The sequence below is a fragment of the Paroedura picta genome, chromosome 4 (genome assembly GCF_049243985.1).
Source record: "Paroedura picta isolate Pp20150507F chromosome 4, Ppicta_v3.0, whole genome shotgun sequence".
NCBI classification, from domain to species: domain Eukaryota; kingdom Metazoa; phylum Chordata; class Lepidosauria; order Squamata; family Gekkonidae; genus Paroedura; species Paroedura picta.
The window spans coordinates 122,179,954-122,204,511 of record NC_135372.1 but is presented as its reverse complement, the minus strand read 5'-3'; the positions used below and the strand labels follow the sequence as shown (position 1 = coordinate 122,204,511).

Sequence of the window (24,558 nt, the reverse complement as noted above, 5' to 3'; positions counted from 1 at the left end):
TTTGACTGCAACATCAATATGAAGTAGCGATTGTGGTGGAAAATGAATGTTTTTATTATGTTGCATCTAGGTAGTTTCGTTTCACTTCCCTCCACTTTAACTGGGATCTAACAGAGCCCATTTTCTTTTCAGGGAAAGAAAATGAGTGGGAGAGGGGTTTGAAATACCAGTGGGTAATTGTGGCCCCTCAGCGCAGAAAACTAAACAGAGTGTGAAGTGGCACAGGTTGAGGGAAGAAAATATCTGCATATTTCTAAGGGGGGTTTAGGTGACTGGAATGGTGAAAGTGGAAATAGTTAAGGCTTTTAAATGAACCAGCTCTACATTTTAAAAATAGACCTAGCCTGTTCTGATGTTAACTGTTGCTCTTAGCTTTGGTTCCTTTGTAACTCTGCAAGTACATGTTATCCCTCAGCTTTGTAATCAAAAACATCCTGTTAAGATTGGTCTACTCAATACACAACTCAAGTTGCAAATACAAGTCTGCGCCAGGCTTTTGCATGAGCTTATATAACTGTTCTGGGGGGAGGGGGGGAAGACATGTACAAATAGTCCCTCCACTTGCATTTTGCCTGGTATGTTGTCACTGTGCTAAAATTCAAACTAACCTGACAATGAGAGTGAGACAGGGAAATAGTAACTTTTTTTCCTGGGAATCAAATTATTATAATATCCCAAATTAATAGTTTTTAACTATAGTAAAACAGAGCGATTTCCTTAGTAATAGACATGCATTATTACTTTATCATTTAAATCTAGCTTCTACTAGGATCTAACAGTGTTTCAGTGAGGCTGAATCAAATGGTAAATTCAGTATAGCAAAAGAACAATTAAATTCTGAATCCTTAATTCAATCTGGCTCTTGTACTGTTCACACTGTGGGGACCCTTGAATGCAACCCTAGCCATATGAGTGCAACTTTTCTGTGACAGGCTCCTATGTGGCTGGGTAGTGGCCAGTCGTATGTCTCTTGCCCGTGGAATCAACACCATGCCAGGACAGAAACTACAAAGTTTGGGGGAAAGACCCACATGTTTCTTGCATTATTCCAGATTTGTGAAGGAAAGTGGCTTGGGTAATAATGGCTCAGGAGCCATCTGTGGCTCTTCTGGGCACTGTTCCCCAGTGTGGCATCAGCACCATGTTCCAGGAAAGAGAACAAGGTCATTGCTTCCAGCCCAGTAACACTTGTAGTTACTGGATGGTTCCCACCTTGAAACAGCAGTTGCTACCAGAGCTGAAGGGATGGATTAGCTACAGCATCCGTGAGATGTGGGCTTTGTGCCAGGGAAGGCATTAAAGGGCCTGTTTACCTTTCTCCACAACCTCTGCACTCTCATCCCTGCTAAGAGGAGACTATGCTGGCTGCAGAGAAGAAAGCATAGGATCACCCGGGGAAAGAGCAGGCTGGCCATAGTGGGGTGGCGGCGGTTTTAATCCCCATTCTCCAAGGCCATCTTGCTTTTCTCAGGCTACCCTTGGCAATCTCTTTCTTCTGCATGAGCCACTGTTCCTCATGTTGAGGCAAAAACAAGACAGATGGAAGCCATCCTCCTATCTCCTGATACACTAGGGTGGGCAAAGATTCAACATTGGTAGGAAGAGATAACCCTACATACTCAGAAAGAACCTGGCGTTTTAAAACATTATAGTTAAAATACATTTTATATTACTGCTTATGTGTCTTTGGTGGTGTGGCATGTAGGAGTGATGTGGCTTTTGACTGATGGTAATATCTAGTGTGGCACTCTGAGCCATAGAGTGAGGCCACTAGAGTTACATTTAGTAATAACTTTGAGTAGAGTTAAAATGAGGAAGGTGCAGAGATATGGACCTTTCCATGAAGGAGTAGCATCCTAACTCGTGTATAGCTTTCCATCTGAAGGTGACAGCAATAAAGTTTCAAGTCTGCTCTATGAAATATGACTAACTGTTTGGAAGGAAGCAGAACCAGGAACGGTTCTAGGTTGGACATCCTTTTATTATGCTTTGCAGAGGTAGCAGGTCTCTCCAGAGCAAAGTAGTGGTCCAACTCCAGACAGAACAAACTTAAAAACATGCATTGGATTCACCAGTATGTAGACTCACATCTCAGCAGGGATTCTTCCAATAGCATTTGTTTCTCAAATGGTCTCATCTAGGTGGAAGAGAAGGGAGGCAAGGGAGGGGTACAAACATGAAATAGAAGAAGAAGAAGAAGAAGAGTTGGTTCTTATATGCCGCTTTTCCCTACCCGAAGGAGGCTCAAAGCGGCTTACAGTCGCCTTCACATTCCTCTCCCCACAACAGACACCCTGTGGGGTGGGTGAGGCTGAGAGAGCCCTGATATCACTGCTCGGTCAGAACAATTTTATCAGTGCCGTGGCGAGCCCAAGGTCACCCAGCTGGATGCATGTAGGGGAGCGCAGAATCGAACCCAGCTCGCCAGATTAGAAGTCCGCACTCCTAACCACTACACCAAACTGGCTCTGGAATACTTCCCATGCTAGCAGTTAACATGGACGTAAAGGCTGTACAGCCGATCCTGTTCAGATAGGTGAGGGAAGTGGTGTTTTCCAACTGATTCCAGCATTCTCTCTCTTAAAGAGAAAAAAAGATGAGTCCTTTAGAGTTCAAAATAGCATTAATAAGCAACACTAAGCATTCTGAATTCCTAACTATGGGCAGCACACCCATTGCTTTCCATTTAAAATGATCCTTCCAGGAAGGTGGAAACAGCATTTTGTTCTTGTGATGTTAAAATATACATAAAATATACATAAACAAACCCACAGTAAGACTTGAATGAACTACTTGAATGAACTCTACAGATATAACTAATGCTGGTTACTTATGCTGATGTAAATACTGTTTGAGACAGGATATAGGGAAATTTGCATAATCAAGCATTTCTGGAAATCTGAATTAATCTGAATTTGCTATCACTGAGCTATTAAGCAATACATCTTATTACTGTACTAGTATCAAAGCCTATTTTAAAAATGGGCTCCCTCCCAGCAGGAGCGTACTTGCGGGCTGCAAAGCCCTGTCTCTGCCTCTCTCCTTGTGGGCAACAATGGAGGCTGCAGCCACAAGGTTTCTAGCAGGCAAGGAGGGAGGGTGGGAGATGGAGGGGGAATGCCAATCAGGGTGGACCTGGACAGACAGGGCTCTGGAAAGTGTCCTCCCAGGAGGCTGTTTCCCAAATATATAAGGGAACAAAATAGTGTTAAGGATGTCTGTCTATTGTGTGGCATACGGCAGTGGTCCCCAACCTTTTTATCACCGGGGACCGGTCAACGCTTGAAAATTTTATTGAGGCCCGGGGGGGGTCCTTCTTTTGCCGCAGCCTGAGCCCCTGCTCCACTTGCTTTCCCGCTGGTGCCCCTGACTTCCCGCCACCTGCTGGAGGCCGCTGCCAGCAGCAGCTGCACAGTGCCACACCAAGAGGGGAGCCCCAGCTATGGTGGCCACTGGAGAGGACCAAAGGTGAGCTGGTGGCAGAGTGGCAGGGCAGCCTCCGAGGAGGAGCTGCGGACCGGTACCGACTGATCTACGGACCGGTACCGGTCCCCGGACCGGGGGTTGGGGACCACTGGCATATGGGAATCATGTGACTCCTTTGATGGTATAACAGATATGCTCCCTCCCCTATATATCTTTTCTAAAGCTCCTTTTTCATTATCACAAGTATGATAGTCTGTAAACTGTCCTTTCCTGTTTATCTGTTTATGATAAAGGTAATAATGGTAGGTGTATGACAATAATGGCAAATTTAAATCTTTTTCACTCTGCCAGACAATGTGGAAAATGGAAAATCAGCAGAAAAAGAAGTTCCTCCCTCTCTTTAAAAATAATTTGTGTGCATTTTGCCATAAAGTGAACACGTAAAACCAGCTTTTAAAATTGTTTTGGTTCCAGGGGTGGTAAAATTTCTTCTATGTTCATACTTGGCTCTAATGAGTACATTTTAGGATGGCTTCCCAGACTTTACATGGTTTGGTTACTTGCTCAATTGTAATATCAGGCATTTTTGGTTTAGTGATAGGCATGAACGTAAAAATTCCAGTTGGGAGTGGCTGCTGAACCGAATTAAGCTGAAATTTTACTGAACTGAACTGGCTTGCAGCCATTTCAGCCTAGTATTGGGGCAGATGCGCCTGTCTACTACTAGGCTGAAATGGCTTCCAGCCACTTCACTGGTCTGTTTTGCTTCCCCCTGCTTGGAAGTGGCTGGGTTCATGCCGATCCCTAATTTGGTATGATGTATTGTTTTTAATAGCTGCCTCAAATCAGTGCCCTAGTCAAAACTTTGGGTGAAGTTCTTCAGTTAAAGTTTACACAGGGTGTGTCTGTGGGGGTGTCAATTGAATGCTATTTAATGAAAATATGATTGGTGGTCATAGCCATTCCCCCATAGCAATGATCTGCCCTCTTTCATGCTTTCCTGTATTTTTGGTATCCAGAATAGCAGCTAAATCACAATGTGTTGCTCACATAACCGGCTCTCCTTAATTCTCTTAAGAAATTTTTGTTGGTGGAAACTCTTACTGTTACAACCGTTCTTGTGAACCAATCATCTCTTATGAATCAGATGCATAATTGATATGCAGTACATTATTGAATACTGAAATGTACATAGTGCTGATGCTAGTAGCTAGTGTGACTCTGTTGCCTAACATACTCTTTGTTTGTTTTCATAGATTCAAATTCAGAGGCCAATGGCTATTGCAACACTTGACACCCATGTTTCCTATTATCATGGATTTTCTGGAATTCAGTTTGCAAGGCATTCTCAAAAACTAATGGTTTACATGTAAACGCCAGTCTTCTCTAGCAGTTGCAGTAATGGCCAGCAAAAGGAAGTCCACAACACCCTGCATGATACCGACAAAAACGTTGGCACTGCAGGAGTCTCAGCCCACCACCGTTGGAGTTGATCGTGAAGGATTTCCGCTATCTGTTACTCATGCTGCTTCACCTGTTACTGAAACTGTTAGCAGTAATCAAAACAGTGGAACACTGTCCAATGGACATAGAGGTATTTTGGATGGTGATACATACAGATGTCAGTATTGCAGTTTTGGCTGTCAAGACAGTAGTCAGTTTCTTGGGCACTTGGATTCTGAACACCTAGAGTTTAACAAAGACCCCTCTTTTGTGTGCGTGCAGTGCAGTCTCCTCGTAAAAAGCCACAAAGAGCTTTCTAGTCACAATGCAGAGAGCCATGCTGGGGAAACCAACTTAATCTGCAGTATTGCGAAACAAGGCAGTCGGGTGATTGTGGAGCAGACAGTTGGGGATGCCACTTCCACCAGCCAAGTCTTTTCAGGAGATCTCCCAGAAGAAGGACAAGATAGTCAAGCCGAAATTATCATTACCAAAACCCCCATTATGAAAATAATGAAAGCAAAACCTGAAGTGAAAAAAATCCACACAATGAAAGAAAATGTGTCCAGTCAACCAGTCAGTGATCCAGAGAAAAAAGGAAGTGACCAGACATCTACCAATGGACCTGCGCCAGTGAGTCAGTCAAATACATTCAAACCAACACCTGTTGTCAATGGCTCAATAGTAGGAAATGTGCCTGTTTTGCAAGCAGGCATCACCCAACTTGTGCAACTGCAGCAGCAACCACCAGTTCAGCAGCAACTCCCCACATCGAAATCCCTTCCCAAAGTAATGATTCCCTTGAGCAGCATCCCAACGTACAATGCCGCAATGGACTCCAACAGCTTTCTGAAAAACTCTTTCCATAAGTTCCCTTACCCTACCAAAGCTGAGCTTTGCTACTTGACAGTGGTGACCAAGTACCCAGAAGAGCAGCTGAAGATCTGGTTCACAGCCCAGAGGTTGAAACAGGGTATCAGTTGGTCACCTGAGGAGATTGAAGATGCGCGGAAAAAAATGTTCAATACAGTGATCCAGTCTGTTCCCCAGCCCACAATTACAGTGTTGAACACGCCTCTAGTTGCAAGCCCTAACAGTGTTCAGCATCTCATTCAAGCTAGTTTGCCTGGCCACGCTGTCAGCAAACCTGAAGGAGCTGGTGGTGTGCTGATTGGCCAACCCTTAATAACCAATGGGCTTCAGAGTACAACCTCATCCCTCACAATAGCAGTAACCTCCATTCCAAAGACCCAGACAGCTAGGCAACCATCGGCTGTCTCAATTTCTAGCCCTGCCTCAGCTGTGAAAGTGGTCAGTGCCTCTCAGACAAAACCCACAACTTGTCCTAGCATATCTCCGCAGGAATTCCTAGACCCTAACATATACAAAAACAAGAAGTCTTTTGAACAGCTGTCTGCACTAAAGACAAGTTTCTGTAGGAATCAGTTCCCTGGCCATGCTGAAGTTGAGCGACTGACAAAACTCACGGGCCTTACTACAAAGGATATTCGGAAATGGTTTAGCGATAGGAGGTACCATTATCGAAATATTAGAGGCAGCAGAGCTGTATATGCTGGAGATGATACAATAATCATAGACTCAGTTCCTGAAATCACCTTTACCTCATCTCCCAAAACAGCCTCAGAATTACCATCCACGGCAGCAGCAATGCCTGTAAGCCACACTCCGACCCGTCGGCAGTCCTGGCATCAGGCCCCTGATTTCTCAGCTACAAAATATAAGGAGAGGGCTCCTGAACAACTGAGAGCCCTGGAAGGCAGCTTTGCACAAGATCCTTTTCCTTCAGAGGATGAAGTGGACCGTTTGAGGAGTGAAACGAAGATGACCAGGAGAGAAATTGACAGCTGGTTTTCAGAGCAGAGGAAGAAACAAGCCGTCAAACAAACAGCCCAACAAGTAGAGGATGATGCTGAAGAGGACTCCGTGGAGGAGGAAGATTCTTTGGGTGACTTAAAAGATTCCAACGAAAACGGTGCGTTGGATGCAGCTAGTAGCACCCAGGCATCAGGTGAGCGCAAAGTGACTCCTATAAAAATTAATTTGAAGAATCTCAAAGTGACTGAGTCAAATGGCAAAAATGAATTGTCGGGCTCGAGTGTAGATGATCTGAGAGAGAGTTCTCCAAGCAAGCCATCTGCCCCCCAGAAACCCAAACAAAGCCTTAAAAAAACAGCACAGCAAAGGCACTTGCTTAAACAACTCTTTGTGCAGACCCAACGGCCTACAAATGAACAATATGACAAATTGTGCTCTGAGTCGGGTCTTCCCAGGGGTGAAGTAATCCGTTGGTTTGGGGATAGCCGCTATGGTTTAAAAAATGGAAACCTGAGGTGGTACGCCAACTACAAGCAAGGCATCTTTCCTAAAGGCTTAGCCGGCCCCAGTGATGCCAAAGTGGAGATCCTCCAGGACTATTTTCAAAAGAATAAGACGCTCCATGAAGACAATCTCCCGGGTTTGTGTGAGAGAACTCAGATGACTGCCGCGCAGGTCAGGTCGTGGTTTGCCGAAAGGCTGGATGAAGAGAACAGGCCAGTTTCAGATACTGGCAGTGAGGATCAGTGCTCAAGCATTGGTGAGGCAGCCACCAGTCACAAGGGAGCGTCTGATGCGTTCTCTGAGGCTTCCGAGAACAGTGAATCCTGGGAGCCCGGAGGTCAAGAAGGCAGTTCAGAGCTTGCAGATGGTCCTCTGCCTGCTGGACATCCTGGTAAGAAATGTGTTCATTTCCATGATTGCTTGTGTGACTGCAGGCCACATTCCAGCACCAAAAAGTGCATTTAATAGCAATGGCAAAGACTGGGGAGTGGGAATCAGTAATTTAAAACTATAGATTAGTTTTGTCTGTGTGGGGTGGGAGGCGTCGTTCTATACCTCTTCCCATCATACAAAATTTTGCTTGCTGTTGGTCCTTAAGGTGCCTCTGGATCTTTATTTCCCTAGTCCGCAATGATTTAAGACCTGTGGCTTGCAGCAACAAATGACAGTAGTTTTTCTTCAAGGGGCCGTTGTACTTTTGTGTCTTTTTCTTTCTATATTCTGTTCTGTAAACCATGTTTACAGGGCATGCTTGTAATCCAGGTCAAAGCAGACACATCATTGGGAGATCTGTGATGGCCTTTCTTATCATTTTGAAAATAGTCATGGATGCTACCGAGAGATTGGAACCCCTCCAGGGTAAATTGTAATTCTGCAATGCGTTTTTAAAAACGAGCCAACAGCTTGCATATTAACAAAAGAAAAAATGCAAAAAGAAAAAAGTGTGTGTGTGTGTGGTGTGTGCATCCATGCGCGTGTTGCTGTCTTTAATCTTGGGGACTTGTCTTCAGAAAACTCTGGAGACTGAACAAGACCCCACATGGATCCACCTATCAGTAGGAAACACTCCCACCCACCCACCCTGGGTTATACTGCTTTTGTGAGATAAGTTTTGAGCTAGTTAAAATGCTCCTTTTCAGGCTGCCATTTCCCCAGAAGCCTCTGTCTGATTTTTCCAGTGTTGTCTATTGTGATGCAAGTGTGTGTGGTTTTTCTTTTCAGAAACAGAAGGAACCAGTGCTGCCTCTCACTGAAGGATCTGCTGCTAAATTTGTGAAGACTCAGCAACTGTGGGGCTGGTTGGAATCCGTGTAAGGCACTGCCACAGTGCCCAGGATCTTCTTTTTGCAAAGCACATTTTGGGGAAGAGCGATGACAAAGACCTTGGAATCTTGCATAGCAGCAGAGCCCAGCAGTAGTATCAGCTAGATCCTTTCTTCTCTCCTCTGGCATAGGACCTTCTATTTTGTTTTCCAGTGGACTTTTTTTGCCCTCTTTCCAACTTCAGAATCAACTTTTTAAAATTACCAACCAGCCTTCAGAAGGATCATGAATTTTGGGCACTGTGTTAAACATTCTCTTTTCATAGACTCAAGAACCATTTGGTAGAATATATTTTAAATTTTTATTGTTTGTTCTCTGAAAGCTGGATTATTGCATATATTCTCATATTTGGGTTTCTAGGTCTAGAAACTGAATACGTTTGTGGGTGATAAACAGTATACAAGCTGTACACAAAACCCGTAGAATGTGGATCATTGGAACTATTTCTTGTTGAGCATAATGGAAGAAACCTTGGGGGGTGGGGGATGGGGGATGACCCAAACTGGTATCAGGTATTATTTTGTCTTTTGTATGAAATGATGTGACATTATCCCAACAAATAGGATGCCCCTGTTAATGAAGCCTACAATATGATCTTTTTAAAAATCCTAACCTATTTTTTTCCATTTGTAGAAAGCACAGAAATTCTTGTTAATAAGAAGGGCTACGGGGTGGGGGTGGGAGAGGCAGGCTCTGAAATAACTGTGATTAGAAAGACAAGATTGGCCACATTTACTTATGAAAACCTCCCTGTATGGATCAAAATTGTTTGGGCCCTATACTTTACTTTTGCTGTGTTGACAACATTCTAGCCATGGATGAGCTGGAATAAATTGCTGGCAGCTTTGAGCTATATTGAAGATCACAATCTTACATGTATATACGAGAATCCAGAGAGAGGCCTGCATTTTGGCTCCTTGTTGCTTTGAAAGGGTTTTATTTGACATAATTTCACATGGGATCTTTAACTCAACATGCCAGGATTTTATTTCTAGCAGCAAGGAAATATTTATTTAAACAGCGAGAATTGATAGCACTAACTAATTAGCTGTTTTACTGGGTATGCATATATGCTTTTGCCTAGGCCATATGAATCTTGTCAAAATGTAGTATCAGATCCCAACTGTAGATTGTGCTGAGCATTTTCCTGGAAGTGCCAGGCAATACCCTACATTTCTTGTTGAAGGATCTAGGGTGGTAGTTGCTTGGGAGGGCCTGTCTCTGGCCGAAACGCTGGAGACCCCCTGCCAACCTGAGTGGAAGTTATTGAGCTGTACGGTCTTGTCAAGGTAACTTCATATGTTTCTGTCAGTTATGGCCATCCTTGTACAAAGGAGCTGAGTGATCCTTTGTTGTTCGGTCTGTCTCGTTCTGATAGTTCAAAAGCCTCTTGTCTTTCCATGATGTTCTTAAGAGGCACCATGACAACTCAGTGTATTTCACATTGCTGTGCTTTCCATGCTTGTGCAAAAGGTCCGTCTTCAGATTGCTGCTAGGGCTCGAAAGCTGCATAGATCAAAGCAAGGAAGGAGGTGTGTGCCCCAGATTGGTAGCTGAAGAGGACAGTGATACCTTCAGAGAGCAGATGCCGGTGAGTGGCTTGAGGCACCAGCCTCTCAGCAACGCAAATGTTCATTGTAGTGAATAGGAAACAAGCCAGAGGTCCCAAGTGAAAGAGCAGCCTTGTTCATAGAAATTCATGTTTATGCCCTTGATTTGCAGGGCTTTCTTACATGGAAGTTTAGATGCATATACACATCTATAGTAGATGGAATTATTTTATGCGTAGCATCTCCGTTAAAATGTACATGTAGAGCTTGCTCCTGCATTACATTGGCAAATTGTTATAGCTCTTTAAGGAGAGTGGGCTTTGCGTATACCTGAGAGGTGCGATAGCCGACTGGAAGCCGTCATTGCTCAACTCGCCGCCATAATTAAAGTTGCAGTTCTCAACATACTTACTCAGAAAGCAAGTTCTGCTGGTGCTGGGGAAATTCATTTTGACAGGTCAGGGTGGGCAAGTTTAGTAGCAAGCTAAAAAAAAAAAATACTAATCCTATTTGAGGCCAGAACTGATGCGTTCAGACAAGGCTTGGCAGGGCCAGTTAACACCCCTCAGGATTTAGAAGGAAAGTAATGTGTCAAATTCTCTGCAAGGAGAGGCGTTCCATCAAGATGAGTTGCACTAGCTCATGATATCATGCACAATGAATAGAGCTGGTTTAGCCCAGTTCTGTGGGGAAACATCTCTGTGGCATAGAATAAGTGAGCGTCCAATACCCACACCTGCCACAATGTAAGACACCTGTCATACGAGTGCCCAAATCTTAAATGCTGTCAGATTATAGCAATCAGTGAAGTGTAAAGGTCAAGGTGCACATTGGGACACCTAGGCCTTGATTCAGGAATGCTTTGTGGGTGTGTGAAGCCTGTTTGGCATCCCCTGTTCACTTAAATCCCTTGAAGGGACCAGCTCAGTGGACAGATAGGTACACATAGAATAATGGCCACCCACTGAACTGAAGAAAAGACTCCACTTGCAGGAAAGAGACATTGCCATCTATGTGGATCAGGTGCCTGGTCTTTAGTCAGTTTGTACCAGTTCATAATCACTGCATGATTTCACCTGTAATTCTATTTAGAGTCAAATCTGCTAGATTTTAATTTGGTTTGGGAATTTTAAGATATCGCATTCTACAGAACAGTTAATTATAGCACTAGTTTTACTGTCAGCTTATGCTTTCCGCTTAGCAAAATGCACAGGTTTTGAAGCAAAACTCAAATACAGATTGGTAGTTGCCGACCAGGTATTGATCTCTCAGTGGTTTTGCAAAAGGATTGTTACAGGAAGCTTTGCCACAATTTTGCACAGACCTTTTAATAAGTCAATTCTCTCTTCTTCTGTCTATGTATAAGAATTCGAAGTAGTTTGTGTAGAGGGAAGAACTTCCCCCATGAGCAGATTTGTATGGAAGAAGAATTGTGGGGGGAGGGTTTGTTTCCCCATTGCTGTGCAATAGTGATATTTAATATTGCTGGAGAGTGAATGTTTGATGGTGGAACAAAGTAATCAGGGCTGTGTTTTGTTTTTGTATTGATGTGTCCACAGTCTAAGTTAAAGCAGGAAGAGTTAAATGCTTGAGAACGTGAAACTTCCTGGTCTGTGGTCTTGGGGCAGGGAAGTCTCCATGCATGAAAAGAAGGTGCTCCCAATGATCAGCCAGGGTTGTCAAGTGTTTTTGTGATTCCTGTTGGGGAGGAGCTTCTCCCAGAGCTCTAGTCCGGTCCAGGAGCAGTGCCAATTGAAGAAAAATTCCTCTCCCCACACTATAACAACAAACCAATCAGGCAAAGAAAAAAGCCATTTTCCCCAATGAACAAAGCAAGGGGGGAAGGGGGGGAGGAACCACATCATGAGGAGCCCCAAGAAATTGCTTAAATCAGATCACATCAGTACCAGGAAACAGAGACTCACCAATAGAAACCCTTTGGGCAGGAAATAAGACTGCCCTACCCACAGACCACCAAGAAGGAAGATTCATGGCAAGAAAGACCTGCTCTCCAGTGGTCTGGAGCGAGACATTCCACACATGGGTCATGAAAAAGCAGTGTGTTTTTTCTTGGGGGGGGGGGGTAGAGACTCCAGCCCTTAGACTGAAATCGCTGCAAGGCCCTTCTAGCAATGGCCACCTCAGTCATGGCCATTGTGTCAATTCAGTGAAAGAACAGACTGACTTCCGGTTAGCTGCTTAACAGGTAACTTCTAAAGATGGGGGAAACCTGTAGGCTGTTGAAGCACCCATTCCTCAAAGGGTGTGTGCTGTCATACCCTCTGAATGCTCAAGGCCTGCAAACTTGTACACCAGAATGATGGATCTACCTACTAATGGTGGTTGTGGAGATTGTGTTCCCTCATGAAGCCTTCCTGAAAGAAATTATAGAATTAGATTTATGGAAGGATTTAGTTTGGCCAGTATAGAAACCCAAGGCCCCCTTCCCATTTGGACACTGCCATTCCCTTTCTTGTGGATGTTTGGGATTGGGGCAAAAAGGGGGCAAAACCTAATCCTTCTCTCTATAAAAGGCTGAATTTCCCTTTTGGAAATAGGCCAGGTCTGGTCACAACATTTCCCACCCTATCATTATAGAACATGCATAACTCCTTTCAGACACCCATCTAGCAGAAGGAATCCCCAGTCTGGATCAGGACACAAATTGCAGAAAGCCAAATTACTTTGACTTCTGATTCAGGTTATTTAATCTGCCCGACAAACAGCTGATCCCAAAGAGAAACCTTTCTGGGGGATTATTGGGTGGGGGGGGGGGGCAGGGTGGTTCAAACAGGCCCAAACTGGTGATCTATGAAGTCTCTCCAAGGATCAGGTGTTTGTCAGGTGGGGCATTCAAACCTATGTTTGTTGGGTTGTGGAGCAGGTTGAACCACCACCCCCAGCCTGAGAAACAGCTGGTCTGTGCAGAGAAGTCTCTCTGTGAATCAGCCGAGGGCAATGATTCAGGGAAAATTCAGCTTTCCTGAATCAAGATTAATGCAGCAGTGCTGAAGCTGAGATTCAGGCAATGCCAAATCGGGCTCAGGTTGGTTCAACCCAAAGTTAAAGTAACCCAACATTTTTGTTTCTGCATATCCCTAGTTTGTACATCTAGAAATGTATGTTTTGTTAAATAGCTGCGTGTCTCAAATTCTGGAAACTTGAAATGCACATAACCTGCATGGAACCAGGTTTTCCTCCTAATTTCCTCATCTCAGATTTATCTCTTTTCTTTGATAAAGGAGTATTTTGGAGTGGCCTAGTCTCTCTACAAAACTGTTTAGATTCTAACCTCTTGTTTGGGCAGGGGGGATGAGAAACTCTTTCTGCCCCCTTTGCTCAAAGAGGCACTACTAGGACATCAGGACTTGGTCGTTGACCCAGAAGATGCCCTAATGCTTGGGATGGCTTGGGAAATGGCTTCCGTCATCCCTCTTTGCATTGGAATTTGCAAATAGATCTCCATGCCTTATTTTCCTGTTTAGCTTGATTTTTTAAATAAGTAACTAGCTTTCTTGCTTTTCTACTTCGACAAATTAAAGGTTCTTCCAGAAGGGTTGAATGGCATAGACTCTGGCACTGGTCAAATCTTTCATTATCTGGTTCTCTCACTATGGCACGCTTTCACTAGGTGGATGATGAGGTTGCACTCTTCTGTATGCAAATGAGGAGACAAGTCTGGATACATCGTGCATTAAGCCAGGCTTACAAGCAAAAGAAAAACTCTTCTGCCTAGAAAAGTGTAGCATCTGCATCCCTATCTCCACTTCACAAAAAACAAACTTGGAAGCAACTTTCCACACACCTGGACCCTGCAGGAACCACAGAAAGGGCAAAACCCAGAAACAGCTTTCAATGCTGTCCAATTTTTTGTAAGCCCCCCCCCCTCCACACACACACACTTTTTTTGTTGTAAATGTATTGGAATGTTATAGTTAGGGAGTGTGGAACCGTTTGGCTCGTTTGTAATATTTATGTTTATTAGGGAAGGCACTTAATTTTATAGGTTGATAAAATTCATTTTTCTAAGTGGGCTTATCTGGTTTTTCATAATAGATGCTATTTTAACATGGAGTGGGATAGGTTGAGATAAAATGGATTAGATTCTTAGATTGCTGTTTGATTTAGTATTTGCAACTCATCTCAGTTACATTTTTTGGAATTTGCATTAATTTGTGAATTTACCCTTCTGCTATGGATAGTGTACACAGAAACATGTGTAAGGCTGTATTGCTAGATGCTGTTTGGCCTAATTTACTCAGTGACTGGTCATTGAACCAGATGATGATCTAAATTTTACTGACACCCTATAGTAGCTGATATCGAGTCAAAATTTGTACTTTAAAAGTTGTTCACTTAATTTAGTTTACTGTGAAATAACAGGATTATTGCTGCTAGTGCAGCTCTTTGTATAAAACAAGGGCTGACGGATGGGGCCAAACTTTATTTTTCAAACTGTGGGACCAGCTGGTGGGGTTCAATATGTTGGCTTGTGATATTCAGTGTAGCTGCCAGGGCAGAGAAATATTAATATAAAGGTACTCATCTACACTATATGACCTTCATGGGCTGTTTCTGAATCTGGAGCTTGTTCCAGCCTGATTATGTCAGCTAGGTGTCATTTCTGATTATTTGAAATTTTATTCCGTCACTCTCCCAAAAAAGATTTCTCAAAATCAAAATAGCTAATGAACTGTGGGGATATGGGGAATTCTGAACCAGGATTTAGGCTGTTTTGAGATCATGGGCAGGGTTTGGAATATCTACAACTGCAAGCGCAGAGTATCCCTTCAGGTGGTAATAGTCATATTAGTATTTTAAAGTCATCCTTCCTGAGAAATACTCTTAGGGGGGGAGAAAGAGTGATTGAACCACCCATTGGAATGGGAATAACACATTGTAAAATTGTTAATAATGGAATGGCAAGCAGGGGCAACAGTGAATAGTCTTCACCCTGCAGTGCAAGATACCCAGTGGTCCCTCTGTATTAGAATCCATCCTGCACAAACCCCATTGATCTAAGTGACATTCGTGTTCTTGTCTAATTCAGTGGAGCCAGCCTGATGGATTGTACCCTGTGTCACAGCTGATGCTGACATATCTTCATATCAAATGCTTGTTTTGTTAACTAGCACTAAAGAAATCTGGCTGGCAGTGTATCTCAAATTCTGGAAGCAGCCTTGAAACACACTCACCTGTATGGAACCAAATTTACCACTTTTAAAATGAAGTGTGTATGGTGGAAGGAAGAGTCTGCCATGGCTTAGAAACACTGGATTTGGCTCATAAGGAGGCATGTGGAAAATGTGCTTGGGTGTTTGGCTGCAGCTGGCTTGTTCAGTCTGTCTAGACTTGGGTCTCCTTTGCAAGCATGAGATTTGCCGTAAGACAGCACTGGAGATGAATCCCATGGACTTGGCCCATGCTTGAAGTTTGAATATTGGAGAAAACAGGGCTCAAATGCCTCTAAAGCTGAAAGCTCAGGTATCTTTCTTGTTCCTGCCTAGGGTAGGAGGATTTTTTCGCACCAGTTGAAGGGCTGCCAGTTTTACTCAGCATCTTATCTGTGGTTCTTTAGTATTGGGAGATATATGAGAGATGCTCTTAGGAAACAAGCAGCTCCAGACTTTGCTAGCAATCTATTCCAGTGCAAAAATGGTTGCCCTTACAAATCATGTCTGAATGAGATCTAACCTCTTCTTCTTCTCCTCCACCCTGAATTGGGGAAGCGGGGGGGGGGGGGGAGCAAGCTTCTCACTGAAAGGTCCCCAAAGGCTTGCATGTCTGGCAAAAGATCTGCAGTGCCTTTATGGGGCTTTCGTACAGGCTACACAGCTCTTTCAATCTGTCTTCTAAGTAGACTGCTGAGCACTTTGCCTTTGTGGGCTGAGGGGAAGCTAATTTTTATCTCTCTATCAGGAAAAGCTGAATATTTTAGAGTTTTGATTTATCAACAGGGTCACTATAATGTAGACGGCCTTTCTTGCAGGGCTAGCTCACCCAACCTCTGATGTCACTTGGATAAGGTTCCATTTTTATAAGTTGTTTTGGTAGGGCTAACTTACAAACTATGTAAAAAACTAGGGGTCTTTTGTACTTTTTGTAAAACTTCTTGAAGAGGAAAAAGCTGAAACTGCAAGTTGAAATCGGTTCTTCTGGTGGAGAGACCTGGTGCCTGCTGTAGGTGCCACTCGCTTCTGTTCAGCAATGATGCCACTTCTGCGAAGTGAATGCAGGTTTCCCTTCGTTTTGTATATGTGGCTAAGAGGGTGGGGAAAGTGCTTGCTTGTACAGTTTGGTGAAATGAGACATTTTGGTTGTTCTTAAATAAACAATGAGGAAAAAATGCCATATTTGGAGTAGTTATTTGGAGTATGGGGGGGGGGAGAGAATCATTGCATTTTAATAAAATGAGACTTTAGCATGCTGGTTGTCAGATGAGGAAATTACACTGGGTCCTTGAGGACACACACCAGGGGTGGGGGAATTGAGAAATCTCTGGAGCAGCTCTTTATTTTGGCCGCAGGGGACTAGATGTTGAAATGCATGAAGGCCACCACATATAGGAGTGACAGATAAATGGAGAAATTCCCCACCTGAATCCTTAGGAAAGTTTTCTTGGGCACCTTTACATTTATTTTATTATTGTTAACCAGACTAAGCACTCTCTTTTTTTCTAAGCACTGAAACCAGCCGAGTCTGGTTTAAGTTAGAATGTGCTAGGATTTTAGCAAAAAGAATAGGACTGTCTTCTGGCACCGTGATGGCAGGAAACATTTTTAACATAAGCCAACAGTTTTTAAGAATAAACCTATGCCAAGAAAATCTGCATTCATGGGTCCTGAAGTGCTGTGCAGAAAAGAAAAAATGACACTAAATGAAGTAAATAAAATTACTGTGGCATAACACAATTGTTGTGGCCAGTGCTGGGAGAGCCTTTGGCTTCTAGGGTATATTTGGGGGTGCTCAGATTTAGAGAAATAAATACACCACCAGTGACTACAAATGTCCCTTTATACTGCAAAGATGTGGTTCTGCGTTGGCCATCTGTCTAAGATTTCATGGCCTGCGACACGCTCCAGCATACAAACTCTAGTGGGTGGTACCCCATGGTGTGCAAAAGCAGCTGAGAACCTCAGGAGCACTTGCTGAAAACATAATGGCAGGACAGGACAGGACAGGAATAGAGTGAGTACTTCATGGTACTGCCTATCTGCTTCTTATTAAGCAAAAAAAAGCTAAAATGGCCTTAGGTCATATTACAGTGAATCAAGGGTTCATGCTTTAAATTTCAAACTTGGCAACAAACAAAACAGATTTTCCTGCTCAATTACACCACTTTCCAGCGTTTGTTCTTTTGCTCTTATGTGAAAGCTAAAACTTGTCATCCACTGCTGATTTAGTTTCTTTGGCTTCCAGCTGAAGCATCTTTGCAGTGAATAAACCCACTGAAACCTTATCTTCTACAGATAGTACCAAAACTGCCTAGGTTGTCCTTCTTAAACAACTTGGTATCTTCCACTAACTCTTGCTTGTCACTTTAAAGCAGGGGTAGTCAAACTGCGGCCCTCCAGATGTCCATGAACTACAATTCCCATGAGCCCCTGTCAGCAAATGGGAATTGTAGTCCATGGACATCTAGAGGGCCGTAGTTTGACTACCCGTTTTAAACAGTGAAGGCCAAAACATTCCTGCTGGATGCAATAAGCCTGACAACTGCAGGAGCAGCCTTCTAAAGTAGACTATCTTGCCAGTTTCATGAAGCTGGTTAAGATGTCATGTAACTGGTTTATTTTGTAGATGAAAGGGGTCCAAAACAAGCATAACAAAAGCATGAGAGCGGATTGTTTTGCGTTGCTTTCGCCTTTGCTCCTTTTCAGTTGTCCCCAACCTTTTCAGCCTACAGGCATCTTTGGAGGCTTAAGAAGGGATGGGGAGCACCACCCCAAAATGGCTGACACAGGAAGTGAAGCCAAACTCAAAATGGCTGCCAAAGGAAGCAGAGCCACACAGTCTCACTCTTTGCTTTGAGAAAGAATCACAGAACAGAAAGAAATTAAAGAAACCCTAAGGGAAGGAGAGCCTAATGCTGGGAGCGACTGAGGGCAAAAGAAGAAGGGGACGACAGAGAATGAGGTGGCTGGATGGAGTCACTGAAGCAGTCGGTGCAGACTTAAATGGACTGTGGGGAATGGTAGAAGACAGGAAGGCCTGGAGGATCATTGTCCATGGGGTCGCGATGGGTTGGACATGACTTAGCACCTAACAACAACAAGGGAAGGAGAAGGGGGAATGGAACCACATACTAAGGAAAGACAGAAAATATAGTCTAGAGCTGCTTCTAAAGAAGGTAATGTTTTTATTTCATTAGTACTTTCTGGTTAGATTGCTTTAATGCTGATGTTTATAATTTTATTTATTGTATTTATATACCGCCCTCCCCTGAGGCTGAGGGCAGTTTACATAAAATGTAGAAAACGGTACATGGAACCGTTATGTTATAGATGTCAGATTGTAATGGCCTTTTGCCACAGACAATAAAGTCCATCAGTATCACTAAGGGAAGGCAGGTACACTTACCGGTCATCCTCCGGTGTCTGTGGCTACTTGGAAAGCCATTCCATTTGAATGAGGATACCCAATCGTGAGCCCTGGCTCATAAGTGGGCCATGCCCACTTTCTAAAATCTCAGCTAGCTATGGCCACCATAACAGGAAATGCTGGACTACTCCCCTACAACACAAGAAGAACCCAATAAAAGTTAACTTGAGGATTTTATTGGCTTGTCTGATCCGTCCCCCACAACAGCCATAATAGTTAGGCAGTCCTCTTAAGAGTCAGACAAACACATATAGTAAATACTGCAGTGTATATTGGTGGTTACTGTTGAAGACCGGAATGCTCTGGCCACCCCACTCCCCCTCACAGTTTGGCAACCTAAATAAATATTCAGTTCCTGCCTTGGAGTGGCATCACTTTTCTAGCTGGGCAAAGAGCTGTAGCACACGTTTTTCTCGTGGTCCTTGTGGCAATCAGACATCACACGAGGATTCTGCTGGCCCCCTCAGGATGAGGATGGAATTGCCCAATTTTGTCACTACTGGCAGAAGATTACTCAGAAGAGGTGAAGGGGTCATGCCACATGTAAATGTCAGCTGCAACAGAAAAGTCTCAGAGTGGGCTAAATACCTTCTGCAGCTAGACTGGCTTGGAAACTGGAGCAGATGAACAGTGTCCACCTTGAGGCATACTGTCCTTGGTAGTCCACAGCCGCTGCTGAACCAATAATGCACAACACCACCATTATTTTGCTGCCATGGTGGGAGCTGAGATTCTACATAGAAAGGCGAGCAAGTTGATTTCAGTGGCAAGAGCTCTATCTCCTGCAGAGCTGGCTTTGACTCAGGTAGTCCTTTCCCTACCCCATCCCCCTCACGCCCATCTCTCAGTTGTCATAGCTATACAGCGGATTGAAGTAGTTGGGGTAAGGCAGCTTCACAATGGTTGAGGCTGAGTTCATCCAAAGAACGAGGTATCAATCAGAAGGCTAACCGATGGTCTTACAGCTTTCCTCCCACAACCCAAATTGTTTGCACATACATGTCCAGTTAACCCCAAATGACCGCCAATCAAGAACAAGGAACTCCACAGCTGAGAAGATGCATGCTTAATACTGACTCTTCCTTCCCCCCCTCCACACCATTGTAGAGGTGGCCTCAAGCAGCCCATGTTACTGGATGTGGCCTCTCAACGTGGGCCTGCTAAGCCCCAGTGGACTCCTGCTATATGGCAGAACAAAAGACGTAAATGTTCCTTTCCACTTGGAGATGACTCCCCTCAGCGCACACATTGACATGAAGGATGGTTTGTTTGTTTAAAAAAATCCTTTGCAAAGTGAAGGAAAACTTTTCATGTTCCAAAAAAAGTATCTAGACGGTTGGGGAGCTCTGAGGTAGTCTCCTCGCTGTAGCCGCAGTCACGGGGAAGGAGGGATCTGATGATACACAGTCGTGTCCAGGTGTTAACAAGAAAGAAACATTTAATATGCTTTATTTCTAGCTTGGTGTTGAGGGCTTTAAAAAAAAAAAAACTTTTGTTATGACTCAATCAAGACACGGAACCATTGATTCGTGGTTTGATTCTTTTTAAAAAAAATTTCTCCACTTGAACACCCTTCAGAAGAGAAACCGGAAAAGCTGCCTGAAAGTAGGCCAAAGCAGTGCCGTTTCCATAGAAACCAGTTCACAGCAATCCGTGAGAATCGCAAGCACTGGGGGTGCTTCACAGCTGGCCGAGTTGGGCTAGAGGCGGTTATCCCCATTCACTCTGGTCCGTCGCAGTACCCTGTGGAGAAGAAAGACAGCCCGTAGCTACGGCCAACTTAAAAGGGGAAAAGTCGCCAGTTGGAGCAGCACTGGGCAGCCCATCCAACAGCAATGTCCCCCGTGCTTCATGAAGTTGGGTAAGCCATGGAGCCTGTGGACACCTTTCCTGGTGCCCACCATGTGTTTTTAGAAAGTGGGCAAAGTCAAAAGGGGGTTTTGCCCAACAAGGCTTCCGATTGGCCACTGGAGATTTGTTCGGTTGTGCAGATTTTTAAAATGCTACTTTGGCAGCAGCTGCCACCACAGCACAAGGGTATTCATTGTGTGACCGAGGGTAAATGGCAACAGCCGTTTTTGTGGCTGTGTCCGAATTCCAAAGGTGCCTGTGGGCTCAAAAAGGCCGGAGAGCCCTGACCTAGGAGGTCAGGACCACCTCTTTGAGGCGTTGCCCGTTTTGGCCTATCAACAACAATGTGTATGAGGCTAGCCTAAATTAGCTTTGGCTTGCCTCAAAACACCCTGAACTTCACAGCCGAGCAAGGAATGGAACCCAATGTTTTTCTGGTCCAGATCCCATATCGCATCTCGCTTCACACTGGGTTGTGAACTTTTGGGGGAAAGTGGTGGGTGCCCAAGTGCAGACCGCTGCCAAGGTATACTTAGTGCACTGTTCATGAAATGGCCACCTTCTGATTCTGGTAAGGGTGCTGTTTATACAAGAGCCACAATGTTCACAGAAGATCTTAGTCATGTTTTTGCACAGTCAGTTCAAAATTCCATCCCCCGCCCTCCTGGCGTTCATGGGAATTTAATTTCTACACTGCAGAATTATATGCTACATAAGACAGGCACTTAACATTCGACTAAGGCCTGTTCCTCAGTTTCTGAGACCACGTATTCAGGAAATGACATCATTATGACTATTCTGCATTGTGTTTAATTTGCTGAAATATCCTTTCCATACTGAACTCCCTTGTGCCATGTGAGGGAACGTGTTGTGTCTCTGCAGGAGTACTGCAATGCTTCAATGACCAAACATCCTCTTAGGATTCTTGAGACAGCGCTAATTCTCTGTCTCCCACTCCTCTCTACTCATGGGCGTGTATGGAAACAGCACAGCACTCAGACTAAGGAGAGATCCATGCCAACCTCTCACATCTCCATCCAGTCAACTTCCTCAGCACACTGCGAGTTACTCAAGAGCCGACATCTGAGTGCTGAAAATAGGGGTAGGAATGGATAGCAGACTCCCCATAAAAGTTAAATTGTGCTGGGTAGGAGGTAGAACAGAAAGAGAAAGGAAGAAAAGGGGGAACTGTGCTACACTCCGTGCCCCCTTGAAATAGGGAAGGCACATACTCTACCACCAGCGGGGTGGTAGAGCTGGGTTCTAATCTGGTAAGCTGGGTTTGATTCCCTGCTCCTCCACATGCAGCCAGCTGGGTGACCTTGGGCTCATCACAGCGCTGATAGAGCTGTTCTAAATATAATGTTTCACCTGCTCTCACATGAAATCTTCAACAAGTGATGAAGTTCTAGCATCTGCAGTTGTTTTTTTTTTTGGGGGGGGGGGTGTCATCTAGTTTGGGCTGGATCTTTTGTCATCTTTCTACCAAGTTTTTCTCAGCAGAGACAGCCCTTTCTCCACTGGAAGAAGTCACAGGATCCAACCCAGTGTTTTCAGCTCCACTGTGCATTAAGTGATTACGGCCACTGAAACAGAGAGCCCAGAAAACTGAAAAACAGTCATGGAAGGTTTATGCCAAGATGCCCATCTTGGAAAGAGATTATCCACTTATAGAATTTTGCTCTAGCATTTGAATGCCCAGAAATTCCTGCTGGACTCACCTTCGATCTCGGTTGTCAAAGTGGTCCGCTAGCTGCTCCTGGGACATCCGGAAGTCCTCGAACGGCTGTTGATAGCGAGCTTCAAAGGAGCCTTCTCGGCCTCGGCCTGCCCCGAGATGATTTGCAGAGTCTCCTGGCCTATCTCGGAAGGCCGAAATCCCAAAGGGGCTAATTTCTCCATTCTCTTGCTGAAATGGAAAGACATAAGAAGTTCTTAAGGCCAAGCAGGCTGTAGGCCTAGTTCTCTGTGGTTTCAAGAACTTTGGGGGTGAGCAGAGTCTGTTCAGTTCTTCTCAATTTCAGAGAAAAGTTAGTCCTTGTAAGCAACTCCCATTACATCTGTGAAGATTGACACTCTAGCTTACTGGTGAGAAATTCTACAGACACATGGAGTTCTCCCATCTCTGCAACTAGGATGTGAACTCAATTGAGTGGCAAGGGAGTTGGATGAGGCTCAAGAGAGAGACAGACATAGGATACAAACATTTGAGAGCCGCTACATTAGAACCCCAGATTCACCTTGCCAGGAAAGATATCGATTTTTGTCAACAAGGAGGCCAGTTCCAGATCCTCACTGTAGTTGTTCTTCAAAGGCACAGCTCGGTATCCTAAAAGAAAACCAATATCCCCTTGAGTGAGAAGAAGCCACTGGCAGAAGCCAGCTAATCACAAATATGTACCTTCACTGCATACACATTTCACGAAAGGATTTATTTTTAAAGCCACATTTTACGACAACATAACATTTAGATAGAATTGTTGCTTGGTCATTTGACTTTTCGTTTTGTTGAGTTTGTTTAAATAAAGAACTGAACTGAGAATTCTGTTGCTGCCTATTTTGCATGGACTATCCTCAAAAGGAGGAGAGAGATTACAGGAGAAGGATGAATGGGAGGGTGTGGAATATAGGTGTGCAGGACACTAGGCACTGATCAGAGCAGGTACTGGGGGCAAGATGAAGCGGAAAGGAGCCCTGGCTCAGTGGTTCAGCATCTGCTCGGCGTGTGGAAGGACCAAGGTTCAATCCTCATCATCTCCAGTTGAAATCCATTGCTTTAGGATGCTTTGGGCTGATCCTGCGTCGAGCAGAGGGTAGGACTAGATGGCCTGTATGGCCCCTTCCAACTCTATGATTCTATGAAAGGACCAGGTATTCAGTGAAGTGAAAGACTTCTGCCTGAGATCCCAAATAGCCAATGCCAACCAGACCTTGACAGATCAAGGATTTACTTCGGTATAAGGCTGCTTCAAGTGAAAGTGGAGGTGCTACCCCCCCCCCCCCATACATACTACAGCATTCTCAGGTTTTAACCACCATGGTAAATCCTTTTAGGTTTTAACCCACAACACTTGGGATCAACAACACACTCTTTCCTCTCTACAGAATGAAGTTATGAGGATTCCACAGGAAAGTCTATTCAATGCCACTATGTGATGAATCACACAATTATATTCATGGATATTTGTTGACTTCTTGCACCTTCCATTCTTATTAGTATTGGCAAATGCACGTTTTTGCACAACTGTATTACCCCCAAAGAGCAAGACTCCCCCTCCAACCAGACCACCCAACATACCTGTCTTGAGGCCTTTAACCAGGAATGTGGCTTGAGCCAAGAAGTTCTGGTCACTAAACACATCTTCTTCATAGACCACAAAGCGCAGGAAGGCAAACTCGGGGTTATGGATATGGAACTGAAAGGTCTTCGGGGGCCAGGCAGGGTTCAAGCCATTGTCAACTGCAGTAAACAAAAGACAATGGAAGTTCTGTCTAGTGTATTTGTTAAAGCCAAAGGATACTTCAAATAGTAACTGGCTGGGAACTCCCAGCCTCATGGGCAGAGCTTTCAGACTGCATGTCTGCTGCCTTACTACTCTGCATCACAAGAGGCTCTATGCAAGCACTAGACTGTCATTAAAATCTTCTCAGATCTGGCCTCTCAAACTAAAAATAGCTACAACTGTTGGTTGAGAAGAACTAACCTAACAAAATTAGCCAGCAGCTAGGACTGCACTTTCTCTGCTGAACCAAATGTGGCCTAAGACCCAAATGGACATGCTTTGCTTTCTGAATAGTCATGATGCAAGGCAGAGCTCAGTGCCGCTCATAGGCCAGCATCTACTGAAAGCTGCTTTCTTGCTGAACAAGAAGATAGCATCCCATCACCTGTGCCTTTATTTCTGTTCCAGCCATCTAAGGGATCCATTGCACCGCCAACAATCCACTCTGCAACCTTACCTCTACAAATTGCTGAAGTTTCCGTTCTTAGCACCAGAACAGAAAGCCTAGTATTGTTTACGGC

The 24,558-nt window shown here is 44.3% G+C and overlaps 2 protein-coding genes across 5 annotated transcripts in view; one reads left to right on the top strand and one right to left on the bottom strand.

The window, feature by feature from the left end:
- ZHX3 (zinc fingers and homeoboxes 3) overlaps positions 1-16,433 on the top strand; it is a 53,211-nt gene extending 36,778 nt beyond the window's left edge. For all 3 annotated transcript variants that reach the window (XM_077335431.1, XM_077335432.1, XM_077335433.1), the window contains exons 3-4: positions 4,683-7,600; positions 8,431-16,433. In XM_077335431.1, the coding sequence (XP_077191546.1) occupies positions 4,828-7,600; positions 8,431-8,462 (2,805 nt within the window). In that variant the 5' untranslated portion in view covers positions 4,683-4,827 and the 3' untranslated portion in view covers positions 8,463-16,433. The remainder of the gene's footprint in view (positions 1-4,682; positions 7,601-8,430) is intronic.
- Positions 16,434-20,164: 3,731 nt separating this feature from the next.
- The window catches only part of PLCG1 (phospholipase C gamma 1), a 101,456-nt gene continuing 97,062 nt past the window's right edge, over positions 20,165-24,558 (bottom strand). For both annotated transcript variants that reach the window (XM_077335428.1, XM_077335429.1), the window contains exons 29-32: positions 23,833-23,994; positions 22,775-22,863; positions 22,256-22,443; positions 20,165-20,426 (exon numbers count right to left, since the gene is read on the bottom strand). In XM_077335428.1, coding sequence (XP_077191543.1) covers positions 20,384-20,426; positions 22,256-22,443; positions 22,775-22,863; positions 23,833-23,994 — 482 coding nt within the window. In that variant the 3' untranslated portion in view covers positions 20,165-20,383. The remainder of the gene's footprint in view (positions 20,427-22,255; positions 22,444-22,774; positions 22,864-23,832; positions 23,995-24,558) is intronic.